Source organism: Simochromis diagramma, unplaced genomic scaffold, assembly GCF_900408965.1.
Source record: "Simochromis diagramma unplaced genomic scaffold, fSimDia1.1 OVJJ01000125.1, whole genome shotgun sequence".
Classification (NCBI taxonomy): domain Eukaryota; kingdom Metazoa; phylum Chordata; class Actinopteri; order Cichliformes; family Cichlidae; genus Simochromis; species Simochromis diagramma.
In genome coordinates, this window is record NW_024387162.1 from 331,795 (window position 1) to 355,119 (window position 23,325).

The 23,325-nt window shown below is 42.7% G+C and overlaps 1 protein-coding gene across 8 annotated transcripts in view; it reads left to right on the forward strand.

Annotated features, from left to right (window-relative positions):
• The window catches only part of palmdb (palmdelphin b), an 87,328-nt gene that overhangs the window by 58,532 nt on the left and 5,471 nt on the right, over positions 1-23,325 (forward strand). For 3 of the 8 annotated variants that reach the window (XM_040048806.1, XM_040048811.1, XM_040048810.1), the window contains 2 exons: positions 17,724-20,106; positions 20,194-20,285. In XM_040048806.1, coding sequence (XP_039904740.1) covers positions 17,724-20,106; positions 20,194-20,285 — 2,475 coding nt within the window. Of the gene's footprint in view, positions 1-8,858; positions 9,553-17,723; positions 20,107-20,193; positions 20,286-20,601; positions 22,356-23,325 lie in introns of those variants that run through there. The other 5 variants (XM_040048809.1, XM_040048812.1, XM_040048813.1 and 2 more) reach the window with 5 other exon arrangements.

Below are 23,325 nucleotides of genomic sequence, written 5' to 3' on the forward strand. Positions count from 1 at the left end.
GAAGATCTGCATGGAGGAATGGGCCAAAATACCAGCTACTGTGTGTGCAAACCTGGTAAAGACCTATAGTAAACGTTTGACCTCTGTTATTGCCAACAAAGGTTATGTTACAAAGTATTGAGTTGTATTTTTGTTATTGACCAAATACTTATTTTCCACCCTGATTTACGAATAAATTCTTTACAAATCCTACCATGTGGATTCATGGATTTTTTTTTTTCACATTCTGTCTCTCACAGTTGAAGTGTACCTCTGGTGCAAATTACTGACCTCTGTCATCATTTTAGGTGGGGGAACTTGCACAATCGGTGGCTGACTAAATACTTTTTTGCCCCACTGTATCCTTCCTTTGGGACTGCACCTGCTCACTCCTTTTTTGTAAATAGCCTTTGTGTTGGACTTCATATACCATGTTTTCTGCACTATAAGGCGCACCAAAAATCCTTTAATTTTCTCAAAAATCGACAGTGCACCTTATAATTGGTGCGCCTCATGTATGAATTCTGGTTAGGCTTACTGACCTCGAACCGATTTTATGTGGTACACGGCGCTCAAAAATCTATCAAAAATGTTGTAGTATGACTTTGCTAAGCTACTAAGCCGCACCACTTGATGGATTGTCTGAGCATTACGATTACCGTAGTCAGGAGCCTCGCGGAGTAATCTGGGTCCAAAACTCCGTCAGCTTCAGGTCCCAAAGTCAAACGAACACTGTGGCGCCAATGAGAGTTACAAACTGTCTAAATTCTTTCACCTTTAATAAAATGATCAGCGTTGCTGCTTTAGTTTAGTTAGCAGGAAGTTAGCTCGCTAGTTTCCACCTAAGCATGATATAGCATGTTCTGACTGAGATATTTCTGAAACATTCAAACGTACAGCTCTGTTATCACTTCCAACATAAATGAAGACAGAAAACTAAACAGCAGTGACGTTTGTAGGGTTACTGAAGTTGGGCTAGCTTGTATATCATGTGCTATGTGATCGCTAGCGACACAGCTATGTTAGCATAAACACAGTGAAGCTGGAGGATGAATGCTAACTTTTTTCCTCTCGATAAAAGTTAACGTGAAGGTTCCTGATGGTTAGAGACAAATGCAATCGCATGGCAGGATGCTGTAAACGGACCAAACTTCAGTCAGGGAACAACTGAGATAATCCATCCACAATACGAGGTTAGTCATTAATATACTGCAACAACATGGGAATAGAGCAGCTGCAGAGAATTCAACATTGATGAATCAATGGTACAGAAGTGGAGGAAGCAAGAAGAATGAGTTGAGTAAAGTTTGACTTATCTGACTGTTTTGTTTTGCTTAATGCACCTAATAATCCAGTGGGTGTGAGATATATATATATATATATATATATATATCAGGGACTTGGGTAGCTGTACTTTTCTGCAACATTTTTTTTTTTTTTTTTTTAACATTAACATTAACATTCTGTGCTGTAGAGCTCAGGTGGTGGAGCAGGTCACCTACTGACCGGAAGGTTGCTGGTTCAATCCCTAGCTCCTCCAGTCTGCATGTCAAGTGTCCTTGGGCAAGATACTAACCCCACGTTGCTCTCCGATGAATCCATGCGTGTGTGTGAATGTAGTTCGAAAAGCACCCAGTTTAGAGACAGTGCTTGTGAGAATGGGTGTGATTGGGTGAATGTGGCATGTTGTATGTATTTGAGTACAGAGAGTAGAAAAGTGCTATATAGCAATCAGTCCATTTACCATTCTGTCCCAGCACAAACCATTTGCCTCTTCCTTCTAAAGTTGATCATTAGCCCTCTGTTCTTGTTCACATTCAGATGCAGATGATTTCTCTAAGCACTGCTCCTGCCTGTCAATAGCACATGCAGCCTCTGCAGAATGAGCACAGACTGAGCTGTACTGACAGTCTGAGGTGAAATGGAATGGAGACAACACAGTACCCTGTGGAGCTCTGAATTTCACATCACCAAATCACACACACAGTTTTATGGTACTACACTGACACAGCTCCTCCTCAGATACTGTGCCTGTCTGTCAGGCGCTCAGTGATCCATGAAATGGTGGATGAATTTAGTGAGATGTCCTGTAGCTCAGTATCAGTGGCTGAATGGTGTTTAAAAAAATCAAAGAAAGCGAGACCCCCCCAAAGACTAACCTCTTTGCTGCATCCAGTCCCAGATTTGGTTTGTATGCTAACTGCAGAAACTCTATAGATGTTTTCACCTGTGGTTTTAGCTGGGTCAAGAAATACACTGTGAGGGCAACTGGTGAATACTCATTAACTTCAGATGTTCCATTCTCTGTTAAGATGATCATGTACTGCTCCACTAATGTTGAGGTCGAATCTCTGAGCTGACAGAAAGTGCTAGGTACGGTTTTACTGCACTAGCAGTTTGGCGACATTGTCAAACTGAAAAATTCAGCCGTAGCACGATGGAAAGCAAATCTTACTGTATTTTTCTGTGTTTATACTTCCCCAATAACCACTGGCTCAAATGCAGCCCCAAACCATGACACAGCCTTTTTAACTGTCTCCTGACCTCCAACATACACATCCACAATTAACTGAATCAAGATGTCAAATTTGGGTTCATCACTCCATAAAACTTGTTACCACTGACTTTCGTGAGGGTAATGCTCCAGTCTTCATCAACAGTAACAGGGTGGAGTGTGTACCATGGTTTAGATTCCACGGGATCTCCTAGGATCTATCAAGGAAAGCTAACATCACAGCTCTGTTGGATAAGGTCACTTTTCCTAAGAAGGCTAAAAATGCTCCCCCTACAGGTGCTGCCGACCAACTACAGCACGGGTGTCCAAACTTTTTTCACTGAGGGCCACATACATAAAAATATAGGAGGGGCTGGGCCGCTTACTAGAAATTAGGTATATAACCTTAACTTTAGTGTATTAAAGTTAGAAAAATCACTTAAAAGTGGTCAAATGTGTTATATTGTTGAATATAATTAAAGCTGCCTTTATCACAGCTTTCCATAAATGGGTCTTTATTGATTTATTCAGAAAAAGCTTTGGTAGCTCATTCTCAGAACAGCCTCAGATTTCTTCTTAGACAGAAGATTTACAGCACAGAGAAAAACAATGAAGATGGGACGGGTACATTTCAAGCCTGTTATTTAAGTTATTAGGCTCAGCAACACACCTGTTAACGTTCGTTTGAAACGGTTATCAACATTAACAGACTGAACTGGACTTAATAACAGGAGTGCATAATTTTAGTAAATTATTCTGGTGAGTATCAGCTGTGCTGGGTATGTAAATTGGGCCATCCAGCTGTGGTGCTGATCGCCACTCGTGCCAAAAATCCAGACAAATGTCACTTGATCGAGGAGCAGATCTGCATCAGATGAGATCAGCTGACTACGTGTGCGTGCGCTGTGCGTATAAAGAAAGTGTTGCGCAAAACCAGGGTAGTGACAGAATCGATGCACATTATTGATATTTGAAGCATGTGTGCACGTGCATGCTTACTAACACACGGGTACCGTGGAATAGATTTTTAAAGCGCTCGTGCTCTCGTCCACTCCCCGCAAAAAAAATAGCAGCTGTGTGGCGTCTGTGGCGTCGGTGCTCTCATCACATGCGATGGAGTAAAAATCAAAAGCGCAGCTTTATCAGACAGTTGCAGTTTAATGTTGGCTGACGAGTTTTCAATGCATCGCACGACTGGATTTCTGGACATGCTGATGTTGTTGAAGTTCTGCACTTTTTCCGGGCACATTATTTCGGTGACTTTAACGAGGCCGTGTTTTATGAGGTCTCCATCTGAAAAAGGCTCGCCATGTCTTGTGATGAGTTGGCTATTGGAGCCTTTTCCTGGACCTTTCGAGCACGAGATAAATACTGCTGCTGACCCTGCAGGAGAGCTACCCTTTGCTTTAATTTCTGCTCTCACTCAGCACCAGTGTCGGATGCATAGGCCCGATGTTTGGTTTCATAATGACATGGTACATTATACTCTTTCATAACTGCCACAGTTTCAGTGCAGATCAAACAGACACACTTTGTCTTGAACTCTTTGAAGAAATATTCACTCTCCCACCATGTCTGAAATTTTCTGCACTCACTTTCTACTTTTCGCTTCTTTGGTTCTGCCATGTTTAGTAACTTGGGGTACATTACTTCTGTGATTGTCCTTTTTGGTGGAGCAACTGCCTTGATCAACAGCAGCTCCCCCTGGTGTTAAAACTAAGAAGTGCAATACACCCAAGCAAAAGTTGAAGTGCGGCCATATTCTATTTAATTTATAAAATTACTTGCTGGCCAATTAAAAATGGCCCTGAACTACAGCTATACCACAGAGACCTTTTTCATATCCTAACATCTTCACAGCAGCAGATCAGGAAACAGCTGCTTGGGTTAAGAGACTGAACGATTTCTTGACAAAACTTCTTCGCCGTGCTGTAAAAGACTCACTGTCAGTTTTGTAAATGCTTGATTGCAATTTGCAGCAGATTGCTGCTAAGCCTGGCCCAACCAGTTATTAGGTTTATGGGGAATCACTTTTTCCCACAGGGCCACGTGGGTTTGGATTTTTTTTCCCCTTAATCATAAATGCCTTCTTTTAGAAAGTGCATTTTGTGTTTACTTCTGGTATCTTTGTCTAATATTTACATTTGTTTGATGATCTGAAGCATTTAAGTGTGAGCAAACACACAAAAAAAATAGGAACTTAGGAAGGGGGCAAACACTTTTTCACACCACTGTCCATCCTGGTTGATTTGTCACAATGTTACTGGAGACCAAGGAGATGAGTAAGTATCTGGTTAGACACAAACACCAGGAAGCTTACTGCAGTCCTGCTATTGGGTATGGATGTCAGGATTGGTGTTGGTTATGAAAAGAATCTCTTAATGAAAATGTTGAAGCTTCTGGGATCTCAGAAACATGACAGTGTCTTAAATCAGTTTAACATAAACCAGTGGCCTTGGAAACACTTCCAGTTCTCTGAAAGTCTGTGGGTAAATCTAGGAAGAGCTAACACTTTCCTAAAGATATTATGGTCTCACGTGCTAGTTTCAAGTCATATTAAAACAATATGCAATCAATTTGTAAATGATAGTCATTATAAGAGACAGTAGTAACTAATGTTAAAGTTCTAATGTTAAGCCACACAACAATAAAGTAACAGTTACCGTTTTTAATATGAAAGAAAAAGAATCTTTAGATGCTGTACAGAAGCACAAAAATGAGGCTTAAGCTCGTGCAAATTGATCTGGTAAGCCAAACTTTAATTAGTAAAGAATAATAAATAAGAACAAATAAGAAAAACTCTTGTTTCTTTTCAGCACTGTGGCCAGGTTGACAAAGAGTCAGTCTGTTGGCAGAGGATTTGTTTAAACTTAAGAACTTCATGAATTTCTTCAGAAATAACATTTTAACCATAAAAGAAAAAACAAATCCTTACCAACTCACATAACTTCTTATTATTAGGAATACCCAGAATAGAAAAGAATAGCCCCTCACTGTCATTGTACATGGACAAAGAAATGATGGGTGCTCCACACCAACTGTACAGGAATAAAATATAAACAGTCAGACATGAGGAATAGATAAAAACAAGGCAAAGGAACACTTTGGAGAACAAAGTGCTTGGAAGCAGTGCAAAAGGACTTGGTCTGAGTATTGAGTCCATATGTGAGTGGCTTCAGTGACGGCATTTACTCAGACCATGGCTCAGATTGGTGAGGTGAGTGGGCAGGGGTGGGGTGTGGGGGATAGTGTTTTTTTGTCTGAATGACCCAGGGAAAGAAGCTTTTAGTAAGTCTGGAGATGTGGGACCTGATTGACCTGAGGTGCTGGCTGGAGGGGAGCGGGTCAAACAGGTGTTGAGCAGGGTGTGAGGGCTCACCTGTGCTGGCTTTGCTTTTCCTGAGACAGGAGGATCTGGTGATGGCCTGTCAGAAGGCAGACAATGATTTTTTTGGTGTTACTGACCCTCTATGCAGCCTACCTGCTCTCAGTCGTGGCCCCTGAGTACCAAACACCAGGCAGGAGGCCCGAGGAGCGGTAGAAGGCCAGCTGGTCCAGGTTATTCATCCTCAGGACAGAGAGGAAGTGCAGACGCTACTGGGCCTTCTTTACCCCGGCGATGGTGTTGTGGGTCCAGGTGAGATTGGCGGAGAAGTGGGTCCCCATAAACTTGAAGGTGCAGACAGATTCGTTCTGATCTGTCTGAGCCTCCTGAAGTCCATTATGAGTTCTTTGGTTTTAAGGATGTTCAGCTTGAGGTTACTTTCTGAGTACCAGCCGGACAAATTCTCTACCTCTGCCCTGGTAAATGCTGCACTATGTCTGGTATTATGGTGTTGAACGCTGTGCCATAGTCCATGAAGAGCATCCTCACATGGCTCTTCCTGTTGTTCAGATGGTTCAGCTCTCTGTGAACGCTGATGGTGATCCTCTGTGAGCACACTGGTGAGGGTGGAGGGAGGGGGTTAGTCTCTGCTGAGACACTATCTGCTCGAAGCACAGCATGACTACAGACGTGAGGACTTTAGGTCTAAAGTCACTGTCAGTACATGCTGCTATCTTGGTTGTATAGCGTACAGCTACTTTCAGTACAATTATTATTTATTTAGACTATTTCTCTCTAATGAATCTTTAGTTCGTCTTTTAACACCATCGTGCCTGAACTTCTCTCCTCCAAACTCTCCCGTGTCACCAGCTTCCTGACAGACAGGAAGCAGCAAGTGAGGCTGGGGGAGATCACTTCTGAAACTCGGTCCCTCATTGGTGCCCCTCAAGGATGTGTCCTCTCACCACTACTGTTCTCCCTCTACACCAGTGACTGTTTGCAGATGACACCACCATCATTGGCCTCATTCAGGATGGTGATGAGTCTGCATACCGGCAGGAAGTTGAGCGGCTGGTACTCTGGTGCAGTCAGCACAATCTGGAGCTGAACACTCTTAAGACTGTAGAGATGACAGTGGACTTCAGGAGACATCCCTCAACTCTGCTCCCCCTCACCATATCAGACAGCCCTGTGTCAACTGTGAAGACCTTCAAGTTCCTGGGTACCACCATCTCCCAGGACCTGAAGTGGGAGACCAACACTCCATCCTCACAAAGACCCAGCAGAGGATGTACTTCCTGAGACAACTGGGGAAGTACAGTCTTCCACAGGAGCTGCTGATCCAGTTCTACACTGCGGTCATTGAGTCTGTCCTGTGCTCCTCCATCACAGTCTGGTATGGAGCAGCCACTAAACAGGACAGGAGCAGACTGCAGCGGACTGTATGGGCAGCAGAAAGGATCATCAGCGCCCCCCTGCCCTCCATCCAGGATCTGTACCTCTCAAGAACCAGGAAACGGGCAGGGAAAATCATCGCAGACCCCTCACACCCTGGACACAGACTCTTTGACCTACTGCCCTCTGGCAGACGGTACAGAAGCCTGCAGACCAGGACCACCCGACACAGGAACAGTTTCTTTCCCCTCGCCATCTCCCTCCTAAACAGTTGACCTGTCACACTGCTCCCACTGCCAGACTGCAACTGCACCTTATGTACATTTTGTAGTATTCATTCCACCTCATTCATTTCTGTATTTTATGTATATAAGTTTAGGTTATTTATGGTTGGTTTACACAGCTTGTGTATGCATGTGTAGCTGTATATATCCACGTGTGTGTGGGGGGGTTGTGTTGCTTACATTGTGGACATTACATTATTATTACATTATACATTGCTGTGCTTGAGAGTCACCATCTACCGGAACCAAGTTCCTTGTATGTGTCTGTGCATATACATGGCCAATAAACGCGATTCTGATTCTGAGTCTGACCTCCCTGGTCTAACAACACAGGAGAAAACAAGGCTTCCCAAAAATATTGGGGAGCTCACTCCTACTCACTCCGCACTTCACACACATGCCGGAATAACTAAATGGCTAAGGCTGCGTTTGCTCAGTCTGGACCTGGACCTGGACGCCACGGCTCTTCCATCGTCCTTTATTGGCTATGTCCGCAGAGGCCCATCCTTCTGTCCACCAAAATTGATCACAGCACAGAAACAGCTTTAGTGAAGGTTACACATGATCTTCTCTGAAAGTGGACTGCTCGTCCTGCTAGACCTCAGTTCACTGTATGATACTGTTGCATTTGGCCATGAAAATCTTAGAAATGGTGTCCTATCAGTCTGTGTGTCCTCACCTTGGCCTCAGTGAGATGTGGCCAGGATGTCCTTTAATGCAAATATTAAACAAACATGCAGAACTGCTTTCTTGTATTTGTGCATCATCTCTAAAATTAGAAACGTCCTGTCTCAGAATTATGCTGAAAACCTAGTTCATGTATTTATTACTAATCACATTATCTTAAATGGTAAATGGCCTTTATTTATATAGCGCTTTACTAGTCTCTAAGGACCCCAAAGCGCTTTACATATCCAGTCATCCACCCATTCACGCACACATTCACACACTGGTGATGGCAGCTACATTGTAGCCACAGCCACCCTGGGGCGCACTGACAGAGGCGAGGCTGCCGGACACTGGCGCCACCGGGCCCTCTGACCACCACCAGTAGGCAACGGGTGAAGTGTCTTGCCCAAGGACACAACGATCGAGACTGTCCAAGCCAGGGCTCGAACCGGCAACCTTCTGATTACAAGGCGAACGCCCAACTCTTGAGCCACGATCGCTCCCTGAAAACTCTTTAGCTGATCCAAAATGCCGCAGAGAGTACTGAAAGAGAGCAGGTTTCTCCTTTACTGGCTTCCCTTCATTGGCTTCCTGATAAATCCAGAATTCAAAATCCTGCTCCTCACATACAAGGTCTTAAATAATCAGGCCCCATCTTATCTTAATGACCTTGTAGTACCATATCACCCTATTAGAGCACTTCGCTCTCGCTCTGCAGGCCTACTTGTTGTTCCTAGAGTATTTAAAAGTAGAATGGGAGGCAGAGCCTTCAGTTTTCAGAGCCTTCCTCTGCCTTAAAGATGAAGCTTCAAACTTTCATTTTTGCTAAACCATATAGTTAGGGCTGGACCAGGTGACCCTGAATCCTCCCTTAGTTATGCTACAATAGGATGATAGCATGATACACTTCATTCACGCTCCTTTCTATTCGCACTCGTCATGTGTCGATCACTGTCCTGTGCGTGCTCACAGCAGGTCTTCTGATGGTTGGGGTTTTCTCTGTATTAGTGTGGGGTCTATAGCTTGTTTTATAAAGTGTCTTGAGCCAACTGTTGTCATACAGTTGAAGTGACCTGAACTGAATTTAATGTAGGTTTAATTTCAAAAGATAAGTAGTGAAATTTAAATTCATTTCAATACATGTCCGTTCCTCCCAGAGAGAGAAAATAAGCACGTGTTTCAAATCAGTCCCAGTGTAGGATAGAACGAGTCCAAAAGGACAAGATGATCTCCTCTCAGCTTGACTGTGTTCATCAGAGAAAGCTCAAGCATTGGCTGCCTCCAGTGTAGCCCTCCTTCACCATCTGTCCAATCAGAGGCAAACGCAGCCATGCAGAGCTGCCAGTATAAAGCTGCACTCAGAAACAGAGCAGAGCCCTCTGCATTAGCCTGCTACCCTCTCTCAGGTAGGTCCATTCACACACACACACAAAGTTTACCTTTGTTAGAGTGCAGGGTCACACCACAGTATCGACTGCATCTTCTAACATGGAAATGACGCTGTTTGTTGATGTGGACGTAGTGATGCTGCGGGGGGGTGAGGTTAAACTGTCCTTGAGGAGAGATGCTTTTGTTCTTTATGTTGTTGATAGAAATCTTATTCTCAGTTTTGACTTCAGTGCTGACATTAACTGTACAATTCTACAGATTGTATTTAGCCTTGTAAGTGAGTGTGCTTGGACATATGCTCACTCACAGTTGTTCCTATGGAGTGTATTGTGGTCTAGGTATAGGAAGGAGCCCAGTGTGTGTGTGAGGTTGGATGAGTGGCTGTGTTTTAAGTTCATTTGTATGAATTCAAATTCAAAGATTTTTTCTTATTCTGCAGAAAGTGATGTAACACAGTAACATCAATGATTGGGAACACGTTGTGTTGCCTCATTTTTATAATGGTGAAAGAACTCTGAATAGAAATCATGCAGCTCATTTGTGTTTTCCTTAAGATGGATATAGGAATGAACTTCGTATGCATAAACACGATACACAGTGCTGTGAAAAAGCATTTTGCTGATTTGTCACACTTAACGCACTTTCTGATCATCAAACTAATTTTAATATCTTAGATACGAAATGCAGTTTTTCAGTTAACAGAGAAAAAGGCTTAAAAAAGGGAAAATGAATTCAGCCTTAATAAATGGTTCAGTGGGCAAAGAACAGCCTGTTTCATGAGATGACATCTGAATCAAACTGAAGTCATTTTGTTCATTTGAGCCCTTCAGAGGTGGAGCTGCTGGGTGTTTCAGACCATCGTCCTGCTCCATAACACAAGTGTGCTTAACCTTCAGGACATGAACTGTTGGAATGAGACTCACAGGTTTCTCACATGTCCATGATTTTCTTTAGATCGCGATGCTTTTTGATCTTTTGTTCCACTTCACTTTGTCAGAAAGGTTCTATGTAAGTGAGTCCACAGGTCTGCTAATAATCATGTCTGGGTGTAGATCCTGCCAGGCATGATGAAGGAAATCATTATTTAAAACTGAAATATGTAAGTGTGAGAAATTTGCAAATAACTAAGAAGTCATGAAAAGGGCAAATGTGTTTTCACAGCATGTATGTAATCATGTCTGTTGTGGCTGCCACCAACGTGCTGAATGCTTATTATTAACATCACGCGTGTTCGTCGCATCTCTGCCTGCCCTTACCCCATGTTGTCATGGCAGATGGCTGTGGAGAGATTTGTTATCATAAGTCACACGTGAAGAAGAAAAAAACATAATCGGAGCAAATATTTTCATTTCATGAGTGCAACTGCTTGTAACTTCAAAAACCCACGCATACAAGTCATATGCAGCGTGTCTGCTCTGTGCACTTAGAGAGGAGTCAGGTTTGACTGCACAGATGTCCCATTCATCTGTACAGTATTACACAGCCTTCATGATTTTAAAAACAAAACGAGGATCAGGTACATCTAGCTATTGTAAACTCTGGTCAAAATACAGACATGTCGTCTGCAGCAAACACAGTAGACTGAGCATGAGAAACCTGCCCCCGAGTTCAACGGTTTTTAAGATGTTTTTCGGTATTAAAGTGAAGCCGGTGATAGATCAGGACATCCACACGTGCACAACACAAATAACAAAGTCGTCAAACTTTACCTTCAAAACATCAACAAATCATCAAAAAGACACAAAGTTACTGATAAGTAGCACAGATCAATCTTTCACAATGGCAGATATTTTACAGAGAACTCTAATGTTATGTAGCATTAATATAACACAGTCTAACTAATAAACTGTGGTGTGATTTACCCACAGTGAAATAGCTCCAGCTGTGGTTTACAGTTTAATGCCTCAACAAGTATATTTTAACACATAACATCTGTACTTCTACTTCAGTAAAAGTGTCTTTTTACAGAATGTACATATACTATTACAACTTTTATATAGGATTCGGGATAGTTGATCATCAGTATTTGATCAAAGTGTTTTCTGGCTCTTTATGGAAACAATAATTACTAATAAGCACAGATCAAAGCACTAACACAAACAGCTCTTTAATGATGGTCCTGTTAGTCTCTTTATGAACACTGTTAAGATTTTAAATGAACAAATACACAAACTTATCAAACTCAAATTAAAATAACTGTAAGAAATATTTGAGCAGTGACAACAGACAGCAGATTGATGGTTTCCCTGTGGACTGTGGGTCAAAGGCAGGACACCAGAGTGACGGATCCACAGACACGCTGAAGTTAATCTGCCGTGTAGTTGCACACAGATAACCACAACACATAAAAACCTAACACAAGTAGCATGCAGTGGCTACAAGCATTGCATGTAACTTGTTCTAATATCCTTCAGATTTACACATGATGACAGCAGAAACCTGTTTAATCAGACAAATGAGCTCCTCATCAAAGAGAGCCGGTCACACCGTCCTCTCCTGTTTCCAGATGAAACACTGGAGCCTGAACCCACAGACAGCTGAGCTCTGGAGCCAGATGTTTAGTACTCACCGGCAACATGAGCACGGCCTGTATCTGATCACATTTTCAAAAGTTCAGTTTACTTAGTTAACTAAGAAACTAAGAATCTGTTTTCTTGCAACTGACTTGCCAAGCTGTCCTTTGATTTAATGCAGTAACTGTCCATCAAAGTGACCAGTTCCTCATTCCTTTGAGCTCGGCCTCCACACATTGAACATGAAGATTAAACTTCAGCAGCACACGCAGACACCTGCCTGCTTCTTGTTGTCACACGTAAAAGTGTGGATCATCAGTCCACAGCTGACCAGCCTTTCCTGATTCTGCTGTTTACCCACCAGTGTTTTTTTCTAAAGGTTCATCTGATGTGAATCCTATTGTGATTTATAAAAAAAATAAAATGACCAAATATTAAAAGCCTGAAAGAAATCTGTTTAAGCTGAACACCACTGCTGAAAGACTTCAAGGCTTTCTTTTCTTCCAGATTTAAACCAATCACAGGTGAGCCCTTTGTGGGAACGTGAACGTGCATGTGTCAAACCCCACAATTATAAATGTGACATTTAAAGAAGAACAAAATGTTTGAGACGTTGCTCAAGAAGTGTGGAAATAAATGGTTTTCTGATAAGCAGACAATCATTTAAGATGATAATTCAAAAAGCTCTTTTGTCTTTGTTTGGTTTTAGACATTTTAGCATTTCATTGTATTGAATCTAAATCCAGTAGTTGATCCTGCAATTGAATCCACGCTAAAGCACCTTAATGTAACTGATTTGGCGCTATATAAATTAAACAGAATTCATTGGTCTTCCTTCTCTCACCCCAGCCGGTGGCAGCAGATGGCCCCGCCCCTCCCTGAGCCTGGTTCTGTCGGAGGTTTCTTCCTGTTAAAAGGGAGTTTTTCCTTCCCACTGTCGCCAAAGTGCTTGCTCATAGGGGGTCATATGATTGTTGGGTTTTGCTCTGTATGTATTCTTGTAGGGTCTACCTTACAATATAAGCGCCTTGAGGTGACTGTTGCTGTGATTTGGTGCTGTATAAATAAAATTGAATTGAATTGAATTTGAATTTATATTATAAATAATACACAAAAAAACAGAAAACCCCAACAATTAAATGACTCCCTATGAGCAAGCACTTTGGCGACAGTGAGAAAGAAAAACCACCATTTTATCAGGAAGAAACCTCCGGAGCCATGACCGATGGGGATGAGAGGAGGACAAAGCCACTGCTTTATAGAGGTCCCATATATAGACAGTGTTCTGTATACAGAGGAGGGCAGTTTGCTGAATGTTTGATAAAATTTAAATCAGCAAAACAATGAATGAAGGAATGTCTTTTCCAGAATCATCCAACCACCAGCGGCAGTGAACTCTGTTCTGGCCTAACATCATACTTCCTGTTAAAAGGGGTTTTTCTTTCCCACTGTCGCCAAGGTGGTGTATGGTAGCTGTGTTGGTTATTCCCAACGATTAAAATCTTTCTATAGATGCAACACATATATGGTGCTGATGAAATTCATCTGAGAGAACGCGAAAAAGAACAACACAGCTGGATTCCAAACATTTTTGTTCTTCCTTTTAAAAAAGGAAAAGGAAATTTGGAGATTTCACAAAATCTATCCAACACTAATCTGTGACTATTGTTGAATGTATTGTTTATACTAACATGAAGAATGCTTTCAGAAAACAAACCCATCTGTATCAACTGAATAAAAACAATACACAAAGCTGTGCATCCAGTGGTCAGATAATCAGATAGTTATTTGTCTTGTATTCTCTGAGTGCTTCCAACACATGTAGAGTGTTACAGCTACTAATGAAGAACTAATTACTGCTTAAAGAGGTGTTGAAAGTGACAGTCAGACTGGACAGTATATCCTTGCCTTTTCTTTAAACACAAAGCTCATTGCTACAGCCAGGTATGGAATAAAAGTGATGCCCTTCAACTGCTTTTTAGTTTTAGCTTCCCTGTTTTCCACCACAGTCTAGGTTCTGTCACTAGTTACCTAACGTTAGCAGTAACCATCCACAGACATTGTGCATTGTCTTAGATTCGGCTTGTGTTAAATCTATGACAGGTTTTAGTGTAGGGCCCCATGATGTAAATTAGACTTAATACATGTCGTGTTTCATGTCCACTTTGAGTACAGCACTGCTTCCAGTCACATTTAACAGGCTGCTGATGAGTTGTTGCGGGGGAGGTGGAAGTGGAGGAGGTGACAGCTGAGCATTGCAGTATAAGTGCCAGGCCTTTCAGTGGTTACCATGGCACCAAGTCTGTCGCATTCTTGTGTCGTTACAGGAGAGAGAGAGTGTGTGTGTGTGTGTGTGCGCGCGTGTGTGTGTGCGTGTGTGTGTGAAACCTTCCACTGGCAGTCTTTGCCACTGTCACTATCCAACTGCAGATGAAACCAGATAGAAAACAATTTGTTTCATGGTCCAGGAAGGTAGGATGAGACTGAAACACAAAGACGGGGTCTTCTACAAACACTGAGCTCAGCTTTGAGGACCTGAATATAACAAAGTGACCAAAGTACAGTTAAATATTACACCTTGTTGGTCCTAATTAAAAGTAGGATTGGGAGGAATTTTAGCCACATGTAAACAAGCACCGCTAACAGAACCTAAAACCTATAAAGGGCTGTGGTCCCAAACCATACCCCACCTCGAAAGGTTAAACCTTACAACAGCGGTCCCCAACCTTTTTTGCACCACGGACCGGTTTATGGCCGACAATATTTTCATGGACCGGCCTTTAAGGTGTCACGGATAAATACAACAAAATAAAACTAGTACCGGTACCAAAAAAAAGAAGATTTATTCATAACACACGTGAAAAGACCCAGGAAAACCGAGTTAACGATAACAAAATAACACTGAAAACCGATAAAAACCCTGAAAACCAGACATTTCACACCTGAGCCTCAACTCTCGCGGCCCGGTACCGGTCCGAGGCCCGGGGGTTGGGGACCGCTGTCTTACAACACACTAAGACTACACGGTAAATTTATACAGTTAAAGAAGGAAAAGACAGGCCATAAAGTCCATGAGTTTTATTGTTGAAGTTTCTAAGGACCTGTAGGATTCCCCAGTGAGCAAACAGGTGTTGGCCACCATGTGAAACATCCGTTAAAATATTGCTTCACTCTAGAAAGTTATGGCCGGGGTTGGCAGTATCTTCCAGGAAGATGCAGCTGATGATATTTTTTGCACTTTTTGCTCTTTGAAAAGCCATTTTTGTCTCCTGCAAGATGGAAAGGAACTCAATTTGTTTTTTCTGCTTGATTCATTATTTTCTATGTCTATATACAGATGCTGCCTACCTCGTTTGTAACAAGTAGCTGACTGAGTTATTCTTGCCTTCTTCTCAGCTCAAAGCAGTCTGGACATCCTCCTCTGACTCCTGACATCAACAGGGGGAACTGCTGCTCACTGAGTATTTTCTCATTTCAGACCATTCCCATGGTTGTACATCAATAGTGTCTGAATTACTCACAGCAGCTCATCTGCATCAACAATCATCTTTCTTTATGTTGAGGCTTGGTTTGAACTTCAGTGAGCTGTCTCAACTGTAGCTATGTGCCTACACACTTTGACTTGCTGCTGTTTTAAGACTGTATATATTTCTTCGTCTGTTGTCTCATGCATATAGTTCCACATGTATGATTTGCTTCTGTCAGTGCTATCAGTTTTGAAACAAATCCTTCACGTTTCATTTTTCTGTCTGAACACTTTTTCTCTAGCTTATGTCTACACAGAACTATTTCCAATGTCAGCAAGGCTTCGATAATAAAACGAAACATTTTGATAACAAAGTCTTCATACTGTGCTGAAAGTGTTTGAATTCCTATTCATGTTTAGACAAATGTCAAATAAGGTTTAATTGTTTTCATGGCTTTTGCACAAGCAAGTCTGTGTTATGAAAATGCTATGACTTGATAAGAAGTGCATGAAGAGCAGTGACGATGAAATCCCTGCTGTGAGAACTGTAATAACATCAGGAACTTAATGGTACTATGGACGACAGCACTTAAGACGAACTCTGAGGCAATCACACAAGTTACCATCACATGTGGAATATACCAATGTGATGCACTGTTCCCCACTGTTGATCTGCACAGGCCTCAGTCCTCTAAGCCAGCAGTCCCCAACACCCGGGCCATGGGCCGTGAGAGTTGAGGCTCGGGTGTGAAATTGATGGTTTTCAGGGTTTTTATGGTTAACTCGGTTTCCCTGGGTCTTTTCCCGTGTTGTAGTTGTGTCTTATATTGAAAGAAATGTTTACGCGTTACCATAATGACCAGAGAGCATTAAGGGGGAAAGAGGAGGATGTTATTGTTGGCGCATTTCAGGAGGCCGCTGCTAATAAAGTTACACAGTTACACAGTGAATTCGTGTTTATTTACAAAATACCACAGTTTTTTTCTTAATCGTATCATTTTATTTTGTTGAATTTATCCGCGACACCTTAAAGGCCGGTCCGTGAAAATATTGTCGGGCACAAACCGGTCCGTGGCGCAAAAAAGGCTGGGAGCCGCTGCTCTAAGGAAATGATGTGGGTTACAGTTGCTCCAGACAGTAACAGACTAAACTAATTAAGTAGTACAACATGTTACAGAGTTTACATATTTAAAAAATAGCACTAATATATAGAAATTGCTCACTGTACCGTATCACCCACAGGATGATCTGGTACTGTAATGTCATTGAAATAGGATGAGGCCTGATTACTCAACACCTTCTTTTCCATGAGAAGAATTTTAAAATCTGTGTGGCAGAATGGGCCAAAATGACACCAAAGCACTGCATGCGACTAGTTTCTCCATACAGCAGGCAGCTTGAAGCTGCCATCATCAACAAAGGCTTTTGTGCAAAAGATTAAATACATTTTAGTAAGCATATATCTTTTCTGTGTGTTATTTCTAATTTAGTTTTAATAACAGGAAAGTTCGCAGCTTGAATACATGCACAGTTTATGCTATCCTTCAGTGGCAAAGCTAAGAAGCCACTGTTGTGGCTGATAGTTTGAATGTTAATGTATGTAGGAAGTAGCATCCTGGCATTTGTAATGGCAGTACTCACTTTTTCTATTTGTTTAACAAACATATTTACAGACAGACGTGTGCACACAGACACACAAACACACAGGGAGAGTCTTTTGTATTGTGTACATTTCTGTCACACTGTTTATACTTCTTGTCTTTATTATTTGGTTACTTGTGTAACTAAACAGCATATATAGGGCTTATGGTCTGAACAGGCTACATTTTCCTATGACATTATTTAGCAAAAACACTGCAAACAAAACTTGATTTTTTTTTGACAGATAAAGCTGCAACACAAGATTTCAGACACATTTCCTGATGTAGCAGCAATCAGCCCCTACAAAGCTTACTTAAAGTGTGTGGTGGTACCCAGACCCAGTCCTTACATAAGGGTAGACACAATAGACAAAAAATACTCTCTAATTTAGCTGTTTTTTATATGCTGCCTGTCTGTCTGCATTGAATGACAGAGGAAACAGAGGAATGAACTCCAAAACACACACACACACCTATATATGTGTGCGTGTGTGTGTTTAAAACAAACAAACAGCAATTCTCCGTTCTAAAAAACAAATCTTTTCTTCTCTCATTCTCTTTTCTCTCAGAAGGCTACCTCAGTGGATAGAGAGGCAGATGGAAAGGAACTGAAGAAAGGTTGCAGCACAGCTGAGGATCACAACTCCATGTCCATCACCATGGAAACAGCAGAACAATCAGCGTTGGAGATGGATTGTGAAGTGGATGTTGGCATGGCTGATTCACCTAAGCAACAGGATTTTATTGCAGATGATGAGCTTGTTTGTTCAGCGACACCGCCATTAGTCCCAGAGTCTCCGTTGGAAAAGGTAACGCTCGACACTTTATTAACTGACATGCCAAGCAGCAGAGACGCAAATGACAAGCTTGACTGCTCTGACCCCAACGTCTGCACTGAAACGGCTTGTCAGAATCAAAAAGAAGCTTTGGTTTTGGAGCCGGCCTGTGAAGAGCTCAGCAGGAATGAATCAGTCACCTCATCTGTGTCCGACCCACTCTCCAGTGTAGACAGTGTGTGTGAGAATGACCCCCAACATAAGAGGAGGAAAACACCAGAACTAGATCCTGCGCAAGAACAGACCCCTGAGCTAGAACAAGATGCTGTACCAGTGCAAAGCCCAGAGCCTTGTGAAGATCCTGAGGAACTAAGTCTTGAACTAGAGCAATACCCTGAACTAGAGCAATACCCTGAACCGGAGGAATACCCTGAGCCAGAGCCGTTCCCAGAATCAACGCAATTCCCTGAACCAGCGCTAGACCCTGAGCTAGAGCCATTCCCAGAATCAACGCAATTCCCTGAACCGGAGGAATACCCTGAACCAGTGCTAGACCCTGAGCCAGAGCCATTCCCAGAATCAACGCAATACCCTGAACCAGTGCTAGACCCTGAGCTAGATCAGTATCCTGAGCCAGAGCCTGGGGCTGTTGACAATTATCTGCATTCTGAACAAGATGGCTATCTAAATCTGGAAATATATAAAGACCCAGAGGCCCAAGAACTCATATTTGAACCATCCGTCACAGAGGAGTCTATGTTAGCACAGTGCATTAGAGAAGAAGCTATGTCAGACGTCTCCACCGAATCCTGCCATGAACCTGGTCCTGACGAAATGGAAGAATGCCTGAGAGTTGAGATTGCAGCAGCATTTTCAGATAGTGAGACGGATGAAAAATGGAGAACAATATTCTCCTCTTCTATTAATAAAGAAGATGATGATTCATACTTGGATAGTCTTCAGTTGAGTGCCCAGGAGCTCTTTGTACAAAAAGCTGAGATGACAGGTGCTGAAGACCAAGACAGCAACGCTTTTCATGAAGTGTGTTTTGAGGTCCCGCAAGTGGAAGACGTTCTGGAACAGCCCGAGGTTAACGTTCCTTTTCCCAGCCCTTCACAAGAGGTTAAATATAACCCGTTAGGCCTTCAAGGCTTGTCTAAAATATCTGAAGATGAGAGTGAGAATGGTAAAGATGCCAATTATAACCACATCACTCACCAACCGCACATCAGTGTAGATGCAGTCAAGAAGCTGCCTAAAGACTTCTGTGTGATACAGGAAACCAAGAGTGAGAATGTTAGTACAGAGCACGTGGACTTCCAGCTGGCTCGTAAACAGTGGCGGGAAATGGAGGAACAAACCAAAAACAAGGTAGTCTTACCTACAACCAAGCAGCTGAGCTTCCACGGCAGCCACAGCTTCATGTACACTCCAGTACGCAACATTGACCGACCTCACAAGAAAGCACAGGATCTGGAAAACTTAGATCTGGTTGGGGAGTATCCTCACACCCAATTTAGCCCCTGCTCAGAGGATTCTGGTTTGGATGATTCCAGTTACAGGTCCCCTTATGATGATCCAGAAGCAGTTGAAAGGGATATTCGCATATCACTGGAGAGGGAAGAAAATTTCAAAAGGGAGAGGGGCCTTTCCAGGATGGGTAAATCAACTGATTGTGCACCATCAAGAAGTATCCCTAGATCAATAAGCACTCCACTGACGCCGTCATTCATCATCACCTCCTCACCTACCAAGGAACCATTCAAACATGAAATGTCAGCGAACAATGTAATTATTCTGGACCCTAGCAATGATTTTACCTCTAGTCCCAGGCATGTTAAAGACAACATGAAAGCTCAGTCTAGTGAGTGGCACTCCAAAGAGACCAGCTCCAGTGTCATCATCCTGGAGACGTCCAATTTGATTATTCGCAGTGCCTCTGAGTTCTCTCTCAGTAAAGCATGTGAGCAGCCCCAGGAAAAAATGTTCCTGAACAACCCATTTTTCAAACTACGTTCGAGGAGCACAATATCCTTGGTGGATGAAGAGATCAAGATGGTAAAGCAGAGGGAGGATGAGCTGAAGAAGGAGAGGGAAAATCTGTATGCCAAAGACGGGTTCAGTGCAGAAAGAGTATTGTCAAATCGCATGGAAACGTTGACCTTTAATAACTCAGGTATGCTAGCATGATATTCACCATGCATGTTTTTCCCTCCATTTGCCTATGTTAATGCTAATTATCAATTGTGGTGTTTCTTATTAGTTGATGTTCCTGTGAAATGCAAGTCGTCTCCATCTTCACCAATGAAAACCACCCACAGGATGGATCGTGCTGCTCTATCGTGTGATCACAGAGTGAGTTCTTGATAAAACATCTTTGAATTTCTTTGTCATCAACCAAAACATGCAATTTCATGCTTTGCATTTCATATTTGCACTGTCATTATGAAACCTGAGACTTGATAAATAAGCTCAAACATAATGTGCTCATTGTCTCATTTATAGTGTAAATAAGATATGAGGTGATTGTTTGTGTGTTTTCATAAATACAGTTTTTTTCATGGTTAATTCTGGCATTTACTAGTAATTTGTGTGACCTCATCTAACGTGAGGACTATTTTTGCCTTATAAACATTTGTAAATAAATGTAATGTCTCTGGCCTGTGTCCAGACATGTTGACACCGCTGCAAGTGATGTTGCACAGAAGGAGCAGCAAGTTCAATCTGTGTCTCTGGGAATAAAGGGGGTTGGTATCCTAGGGAGATCTCAACAGAAGACAAAACTGTGCAGATGAGGTGTGAGACATGTGTACATACTCCACCCAGACAAGATATGATGACCGAGTTGATGGATTGTTGCAAGTGAAGCAGTGAAGCGTAGCCTCCAGCTCCTGATCCAACCATTCTGTTTGGCTGTTGGTCTGGGGATGATATCTGGAACTGAGACTGACCCGGGCTCTGTCATGTTCAGTTTCTTCAGAAGGAATTACAGGAGAAATATATGTAATTTAAAAAGATTTAATTTGCTTCGGCAGTTGGAATTACAAGTTACAGCGCTGGACCTCCATGTGAACACAGCCACCTGCCTTCACACAAAGGACGGCCCTGGATCAGGCCGTATTGTTTTTATAACCCAACAATAACACACTATTATTATAACTGTCTTCTTCCCCGAACCATCCTGATGTCTCCATTTGGCCTTCTCCTCACTCACGACCCTCATTATCTGCTTCTTTTCCTGGAATGACAAGACAGAAAAGAAAACACCTCCCTGCCTAGCCTTGATCATTTTAATAATATCCTACTACTGTTTCTATTTGACTCTCTTCGGCCTAGCAAATATCCTTCTAACCATTATCTAGTGTGATGTGTAAGCATGTAGCAAAACCCTCTGCTTCCCGTCAGTTCTCAATATTTGGACTGACAAGCACTCTCTCTGTACTTAGTGCTGTCTAACTACACAGTCACACTCCGGTGGATGCATCGGAGAGAAACTTGGGGTTAGCATCTTGCCCAAGGATACTTGGCATGCAGACTGGAGGAGCCTGGGATCAAACCACCAACCTTCCGATCAGTAAGTGACCTGCTCTACCTCCTGAGCCACAGCCACCCCAGTCCAGTCCCGTCATGCCGCTGAACAACGTTTTAGATCCTCAAAACATGGAGCGCCAACTTGTTTTTGAGCACATTGCGTTGTGTATATAAAAATAATAAAAACAGCTTTAATTAATCATTTTAAACCCTAGCAGCTCCCAATGCAGAACAGAAGGACTTCCACACCTGTGAAGTAAACTGAGGACCTCGATCAGACAGGATCTGGAATTCCGTGGAGTCGGAAAACATGATCTGTCAATAGTTTAGCTGTCTCAACAGCTGATGGCAGTTTGTCCAATGCTAAAGGTGGGCTGAATTAGAAATCCTATCAACACTGGTGAGTATTACAGTTTTTCCCGAGGAAGCGGGAAGACCAGTAACAAAATCTATGTGGAACAGAGTCTCTGTGGAATGGCTAGTGGTTGGAGCAACCCGAAAAAGCACTGGTTATGGTGTTTATTGCAGGCAAGCTACTACGTACTCTCTCACATCCTTTTGTACCGCATCCCACCAAAAGTGACAGCGAAGCAAACATATGGTCCTTCTCATCCCAGGATGAATGGAAAAATGGAAGGTATGGATCCAGTGGAGTACTGTGGCACATGTAGAGGTGGGTACAAACTGGCAACCAGGCGGGCCAGTGCCTGGGTTAGGCTTCTCCTGAAGGGCCTGCTGGATCGTGTCCTTGATTCTCCAGGTTACTGCACCCACCCTGCAGGAACCAGGGAGGATGTAGCCAGGCTCAGCAGTACTAGTGTTGGTGGCGAACTGGCAGGAGAGAGCGTTTAACATTTCTGGACCTTGAGCGATAGGAGTTAAAGTTAAAACGTGCAAAAAATAGTGACCAGTGAGCCTTGACGGGCGTTCAGTCTCTTGGCTGTTCTCAAATAGGTTAAGTTCTTGTGATCTGATTCAGCTTCAGGTGGCCAAGTGAACAAAACCTTTGCGGACATGAGGTAAGTTACAGGTGTCTTGATGCATGCTCAACTAACCTGGTGAGTAAGTGACTTCTTCAGTCTCAGCTGACTGCAGGTTTCCCCAATCTTATAAACAGGACATGTGCATAATGACTGAAACCAGCCCACTGAGGGAACAATGGGCTGGGAGGTCAGTTCCTTCATCATAATTATGCAAATTCTCATGACCATTGATCAACAACCACTGATCAAAGACCACTGATCAATGGCCATGAGTACCACTCACAGAGAGTTGGGGATTAGCTGCAATCACAGCATTGTAAGATGGTGACAGATGTGCCAGTGGTTGTTGAGTCATGAGAATTTGCATAATTATGATGAAGGAACTGACCTCCCAGCCCATTGTTCCTTCAGTGGGCTGGTTTCAGTCATTATGTAAATGTACTGTTTATACCATTGGGGAAACCTGCAGTCAGCTGAGACTGAAGACGTCACTTGGATGAGTGAGAAACGTTTCTCCCACAAAACGCTACGTCCAGATGAACAGAATCAACCTTTTGGAGATAAGTTACAGGTGCTGCTACCTGACTGTTGTTGTGGATAAAATGGGAAACGTCTGTACAAGTTTGCAAACCCAAGGAACTGTTGAAGGTGCCTGCGAGTGGAAGGAGTGGGCCATTCAGCGACTGCTCAGATTTTGGCAGGGTCCGTCTTCACCTGCCCCTCTGCCAGAAATTAGTCCAGAAAAATGACGGATGGTGAATGCAACTCGCACTTCTCTGCTTTACATACAGCAGCCACTGAAACACCGTGTGAAAGTGGATTCAATTATCTGGGAGATCCTTGGAAAAAATGTCATTGAGGTGGACAAACACGAAAAGGTT